The sequence below is a fragment of the Dipodomys spectabilis genome, unplaced genomic scaffold, assembly GCF_019054845.1.
Source record: "Dipodomys spectabilis isolate Male_0828 unplaced genomic scaffold, ASM1905484v1 ptg000728l, whole genome shotgun sequence".
Classification (NCBI taxonomy): domain Eukaryota; kingdom Metazoa; phylum Chordata; class Mammalia; order Rodentia; family Heteromyidae; genus Dipodomys; species Dipodomys spectabilis.
The window spans coordinates 1,070,965-1,077,192 of NW_024871405.1; the positions used below are offsets into that span (position 1 = coordinate 1,070,965).

General features: G+C 68.6%; 1 protein-coding gene across 1 annotated transcript; it reads right to left on the reverse strand.

Annotated features, from left to right (window-relative positions):
- Positions 1-1,686: 1,686 nt before the first annotated feature.
- On the reverse strand, positions 1,687-4,293 carry Tnni2 (troponin I2, fast skeletal type). The gene is made up of 7 exons (XM_042672622.1): positions 4,227-4,293; positions 3,770-3,776; positions 3,260-3,301; positions 3,016-3,144; positions 2,774-2,863; positions 2,165-2,341; positions 1,687-1,816 (listed from the first exon to the last, which is right to left on the reverse strand). The coding sequence occupies exons 1-7, from the start codon at positions 4,232-4,234 to the stop codon at positions 1,721-1,723; spliced, it is 549 nt and encodes a 182-aa protein (XP_042528556.1). The 5' UTR covers positions 4,235-4,293; the 3' UTR covers positions 1,687-1,720.
- Positions 4,294-6,228: the final 1,935 nt, after the last annotated feature.

Here is a 6,228-nt window from a genome sequence, read left to right on the forward strand (position 1 = left end):
TACGTGTGCTTCTCCCCGTTCCCCCTGATGCGCCCCACCTGCTGAGATCTTTCCAGAATGTTCTAGATTTCTGCTGAGATCCTTCTAGCACTCAGAGTTGTCGACAACAGCTGCGTGCTTCTCGGGAGAGACCGGCTCAGCCCTGCTGTCACCCAGAGGGACCCCCGAGGGACCCCCGAGGGACCCCCGAGGGACCTCCGAACAGCGCAAGGCAGAGCAGTGGGAATGCAGCTCTGAGCCGCCCACCACAGGCCTCTTCGACTTCATCCATCCATTGACAAGTGTAACCAACACCTACAAACCCACGATCCCATCCAAGAATGGCCGCATCCCCCACATTCACAGCAGCTGGAGGGTTCTCACCTCTGCTTCTGGCTCTGCCCTGCCCCTCCGTCCCAGGGACTCTCTGGGGAGTGTGGTCCCTGGGGATATAGTCTCTGGGGAGTGGGGGGTCCCCGGGGAGTGGTCTCTGAAGAGCCCTGGGTTCTTGGTCTCCGTGACTCAGGCTGTGCTCTGACCACTGTCTGTCCTTGATGTCACTGTAACCTGCCCTGTTCCACACAGGCCACGCCCTCATGCTCAGCTTCTCGCTGTCCTTTGCCCTGGCCATCACCTCGCCCTGTCCCGGCCTGCCATGGGCACCATTTAAAGCCCTTGGGGGCTCCCAGATCCTAAGCACAAGCCTGGGCCGGGGCTTGTCCCCTCGGCATCCCCCAGGCTCCACGTCGCCCTGCTCCAAGCCTGCTGGCCCCACGGTAAGCAGGGGCTTCCCCCAGGCCCCACGTGCTCTTCGGGGGGCAGTCCAGACCCACAAGAAGGCCCAGGGAGAGGGTCCCGGATGCTGGAAGGGTGGGCTCTGGTGGGCTGCACAGAAGCAGAGACCCAGCCCTCACCTGGTGGACCGGCCGCCCGTGCAGGCCAGTCCCCATGGGAGGGTCAGCCCATGGCGCAGCCAAGAAGCCCAGCACCGAGCCAGCCCTGGCCCTGTGTCTTCACTCCAATGAGGGGTCCCCATGGTAGTGGGGGCACCATTAATGGTGTGGTATGGGAGCAAGGACCTGATGAACCTTTCCAACTCAGCCTCTTCCCCAGGGACGGATGCCTGCCTCAGGCAGGGCAAGGACGTGGACCACAGGCCGGGCAGGCCGGGCAAGGATGCGGACTGCAGGCCAGGCAGCCTGGCTCACAGGGTGGGACAGGGCAAGGATGGACCGCAGGCCGGGCAGGCCAGGCAGGCCAGGCAAGGATGCAGACCGCAGGCCAGACAGGCTGGGCAGCCTGGCTCACAGGGTGGGATGGGGCAGGCCGGGCAGTCTGGCTCACAGCTGCAGGAGAGGCTCGAGGAGAGGCGGCTGGGGGTGGGGTGCTCCCGCCGAGGCAGGGGTAGCCTGCCTGGAGTATAGGGCAGGGCACCGGCTGAGGTGCACAGACAGGGCACCGGCAAGTCAATAGGACACAAACAGGCCCTGTGGCCGGCGCATCCAGCCCTGGAGGGTTGGACGCACCCAGCCCAGGACTCCAGGAAGAACTTCCTAAGCTCTCTCTCACCACTCTCCCTCCATGGCCAATGGACCCAAGTGGACCCAGGGAGCCAGACCACACCAGGCACGGGAATAGGAATCCTTTATTGATCACAGAGGTGAGGCAGGGCCTCAGGGGGCCCTGCCTGGCCACCCCGCTGGGCACCGGGCGCTCGGGGCAGGGGCCTGGACGGAGGGGCCTAGGACTCGGATTCAAACATCTTCTTCCGGCCCTCCATGCCAGACTTCTCCTCGATGTTCTTCCTCCAGTCACCCACATCACGAAGGTCCCGCTCCTGGGGTGGTCCAGACACGCCTCAGGCCCAGGCCCACCACCCGCACACCGCCGCGGCCTCCCCTCCTCACGTGGGGGGCGGGGCTGACCCCGCAGCCCGGCTGGGTGGGTGGGGGGGGTGCAGGCCTCGGCCTCCCCTCCTCATGTGGGGGGCGGGGCTGACCCCGCAGCCCGGCTGGGCAGGGGGGGTGCAGGTCTCGGCCTCCCCTCCTCACGTGGGGGACGGGGCTGACCCCGCAGCCCGGCTGGGCAGGGGGGGGGGTGCAGGCCTCGGCCTCCCCTCCTCACGTGGGGGACGGGGCTGACCCCGCAGCCCGCAGCTGTGGACACCACGGGAGCCCAGGCCTACCTTCTCTGTGTCCTCCTTCTTGACCTGCTTCAGGTTGGCCCGCAGGTCCATGCACACCTTGTGCTTGGAGCCCAGCAGCGCCTTGAGCATGGCGTCGGCGGACATGCGCACACGCCGCAGAGGAGGCCTCTTGAACTTGCCCCTCAGGTCGAACAGCTTCTGGTTCATGTCTTCCAGCTGGGGGGGGCGTGGGAAGGGGGTGGGTGCCCGGTAGCCACCTGCCCCCCCCCGTGCCGTCCCTGCCCCCCCACCGTGCCGTCCCCGCCCCCCCCGTGCCGCCCCCACCCCCCCCGTGCCGTCCCCGCCCCCCCCCGTGCCGTCCCCGCCCCCCCCCCGTGCCGCCCCTACCCCCCCCCCCGTGCCGTCCCCGCCCCCCCGTGCCGCCCCCGCCCCCCCCCGTGCCGTCCCCGCCCCCCCCGTGCAGTCCCCGCCCCCCGTGCCATCCCCACCCCCCCCCGTGCCGCCCCCGCCCCCCCGTGCTGTCCCCGCCCCCCCCCCCCCCCGTGTCTCCTGGTCCATCTCATCTGGCCCACCCCTCTGTCACCTCGCCCTACCTTCGCATCACCTTTACTGTGTCCCCTGGCCTCACTCCCGGCCCTGCCTGCTCACCTCCTTGCTGCTCTTCTGCACCTTCACCTCCATGTCGTACTTCTCCTCCTCTGCCACGTCGATCTTAGCGTGCAATTGCTTGCAGAGCTCCTGGGGTGGACAGGCAGCAGGTGGGCAGCCACCCCCCCCCAGGGCTGCAGGAGCCCATCCACGCCCTGCCCTCCCCCCGCCTGACCCCCGTCCCTTGGAGAAGCCGGGGAGGCAGGCGGGCGGCGGGCAGGTGAGCTGTGCAGAGCCAGTACCTGGACTTCAGACATGGAGCCAGGGATGTGCAGGGGAGGGCAGTGCTCGGACAGGTAGTTCTGCTTCTCCGACTCGCGGCGGCTCTCCTCCTTCTCCAGCTCTGTGGCCGCGATCTGGAGCATCACACTCTGGAGGGCGGGGGGGGGGGGGCGATGTGAAAGACCGCAGCCTAGCCCGGCACCCCAGCACCCCGCATCCCGGCACCCCACACCCCGGCACCGCCCCACCGCCGCCCATACCCACCTTCAGGTGCTGTCTCCGGGCCGTGATGGCCCTGTTGCGTTTCTGCGGGACAGGGCGGAGGGAGGAGAGTCAGGCTGCTGATGGGGTCCCTGGTAGGTGGCTGAACCCCGGCTCTCAGCAGCACCCAGTCCGGGGGTGGGGGGCTGCACCTGGGACTCTCAAGGTGGTCCTGCCCAGGGTCCCACTTCCCAGCCCAGGCCTACCATCTGACCCCAGTGGGCACAAGGCGTGGGGGGGGGTGCTGGAGGTGGAGATGAGGAGGGAGGGGGGGGCCTGGCTTCAGAGCTATGGCCATGAAAATGGGGACAGAAGCCAGAAGTGTCCTGGGCCCTGGGTGGGGGAGCAGGGGGATGCGGTGCACTGCCTTCACCCGTCAGGCACGGTGGCCACGCCCCCCGCCAGTATTCCCAGGGGGCGGAGCACTTTTAGGGGAGTCTTCTCTATCTCTTGAAGCTCTGCCCTCTGACCTTTCCCAACCAGATGCTGCCCCCCACCCCCGGTGGTACTCACCTCCTCACTGTCCCGGAGGTACAGGGGGTGGGGGAGGAAAGAGAGAGGTCAGGACATGGAAGCAGGAGTGGGTGGGCCCAATGGGGCAGGCGCACTGCTGGGAGCAATGCAGGGGTCGCCCGGCCTCCCCCAGGGAGAGGGGCTGGTCAGCAGGGGTCGCCCGGCCTCCCCCAGGGAGAGGGGCTGGTCAGCAGGGGTCGCCCGGCCTCCCCCAGGGAGAGGGGCTGGTCAGCAGGGGTCACCGCCCCCCCAGGGAGAGGGGCTGGTCAGCAGGGGTCACCGCCCCCCCAAGGAGAGGGGCTGGTCAGCAGGGGTCGCCCAGCCTCCCCCAGGGAGAGGGGCTGGTCAGCAGGGGTCGCCCGGCCTCCCCCAGGGAGAGGGGCTGGTCAGCAGGGGTCATCGCCCCCCCAGGGAGAGGGGCTGGTCAGCAGGGGTCCCCATGCTGGGTGCCACTTACTCCCCCATCCTGAAGTCTTGCGCTTAGAAGCTGTAAGATGAGAGAGGCCGAGACATCAGGGCCTGGCCGGCACAGCGCCCCAGGCCGCACCCACCTGCCCTAGCTCCCCGCCCCACGTCCGGGGGACAAGAGCCTGGAGGAATCCCGGGGTGAGAAGTAAGAGGAGATGCGCTCCCAGAATGTCCCGGCGGGGCCCGAGGAGCCCAGCTGTCCCCACGGAGGCAGCACAGGTGCCAGCGCCGCAGCTATTTTTAACTCTGCTCCTTTGGCATTGGACTTAAAGACAGGGAGGAGAGTGCGGTCTGGGGGCTCCTGCCCGGCTGGCGGACCCCCAGCCCTCCTGCCAGGGGTCCCACACCCAAGTTTGGACATCAGAGGCCTGTCCGACACCCCAGCCTCCTCCGAAGCTGCTCCCCGTGTCTCCTCCCCCTGGGGCAGAGGCCCAGAAGAGCTGCCGTGGCCCCCTCTGCCCCCCCACGCCCCGGCCCCGGCATGCTAGAGCAAGCTTCCTTGCACATTCTCCTACGCTCTGGCCGTCGGGGCCGGGCCGGCCTCACCTAGAGTCAGGGCGTCAGGGCCGGGAGTGAGATCCGGGCCAGGAGCAGCGCACTGGGCTGTGGCCCCGTGGGAGGGGTATAAATGACCTCCTGCAGGCCAGGCCCCTGCTCAGAAAGGGCATGAAGTCCTCCTCAGACCAATGGGGGCACAGCAAGCCGGAGAAGCCCCCACCTGCCCAGCGGCCATGGCCCGGCCCTGCACTTGCCTGTCCAAGAAGTCTTGGGGGGGGGGGGTGGAGGAGGGATTGGGTTGCTCTATTTAGGTCTCAATGACGAGTCTGAGATGCCGGACTTGTTCTTGAGAAGAGCCTGGGGACAGCGAGTGAGCATGGCCTCGTGTGGCTTCGTGTGGGGCTTCTGACTGGCACAGGCCCGGACATCAGCCCAGGGCCTACACACCGGGGGGGGGGGGGCCCTGACATCCTGTCCCCCTCCACACCGGTGTCCCCTGTGCCCTCCTGTGAGGCCCCGTGGTTCTGCCCCCCCTGATCCCCCGGCCGGCCAGGTGCTGTCTCCCTGGCCACCCCCCAGCAGATCGCCCCCAAGTCAGCCCAGAGCCCGCTCCGGTGGTGGTGTGGGGCATGTGTCCCCTTCTGTGAGCCTGGACCTCCAGTCAGGCCCCGGGGTCCTGCAGGGTGGACCCCACGAGGCAGATGCTCCCCTCCGTGTGACCCTGCCTGCGCCTCTGGGAGCCGGGCACGAGGTCCCCCCCGGAGACGGGCCGCTCCCAGCCCGCCACGGCACCCCGCCCGAGGCTCCTCATGGGAGCTTGGAACCCATCCTTCAACCGCGGGGGTGGTGGCGCCACCACCCTGGGAACCTCCCTCTGACCCCAGGGGGCCTGGGGCCCCGTGGCCGCCCGGGCAGGCCCCGCGCCGCCCTTCTCACCGGAGAGGGGGCCTTCGCCCCTGGCCCGCCCTCGTGAGCCCCACCCTGCCGATCCCCAGCCTCCAAGCCCTGCCCGCACCCCGGCCCGTGGGGGCCAGAGGGAGGTTGGAGCCGCTAAAGCTGTCCAGATGTAGGGGGGGGTTAGGAGGTGCGTCCTCAGCCAGGGCTGAACCCCCAGAGGCCCCCCGAGCACTTCCGAAGACATCTGCTGCCCCCTGCTGCTCGTGTGGAGAGGCTCTGTGCCGCTGGTCCCCCGAAGGGCCAGGCACTACGCAGTGGCCCTGTGCAGGGCCAGCCAGGTTCCCCACAGGGCATCCCTACTGGCCAGAGCTGGAGAAATCTCTCCCTCCTCTGCGGGGGCCCAGGCCTCCTTCGGCGACTCAGGCCTGCGTGTGGAGAGGTGGCACACACTGCCCCGCGTGGCCACGCTGCTGGGCCCGCCCTTCGTCGGCATCCCCTCACCCACTCAGGCATGGCTGAAGAGTGTTTATTACCCAAAGAAACCTTGGGACAGTCTGTTGAAGGGCCTGGGCTCTGCCTAGGAAAACTGAGGCCTG

What these genes read in the sequence shown, in the direction of transcription:
- Tnni2 (XM_042672622.1), bottom strand. An exon ending in CCCGGAGACAGCACCTGAAG is followed by an intron (nt 3,145 to 3,259) that starts GTGGGTATGGGC and finishes CCCGCCCTCCAG; the next exon opens with AGTGTGATGCTCCAGATCGC. An exon ending in TGCAGAAGAGCAGCAAGGAG is followed by an intron (nt 2,342 to 2,773) that starts GTGAGCAGGCAG and finishes CGCCCCCCCCAG; the next exon opens with CTGGAAGACATGAACCAGAA.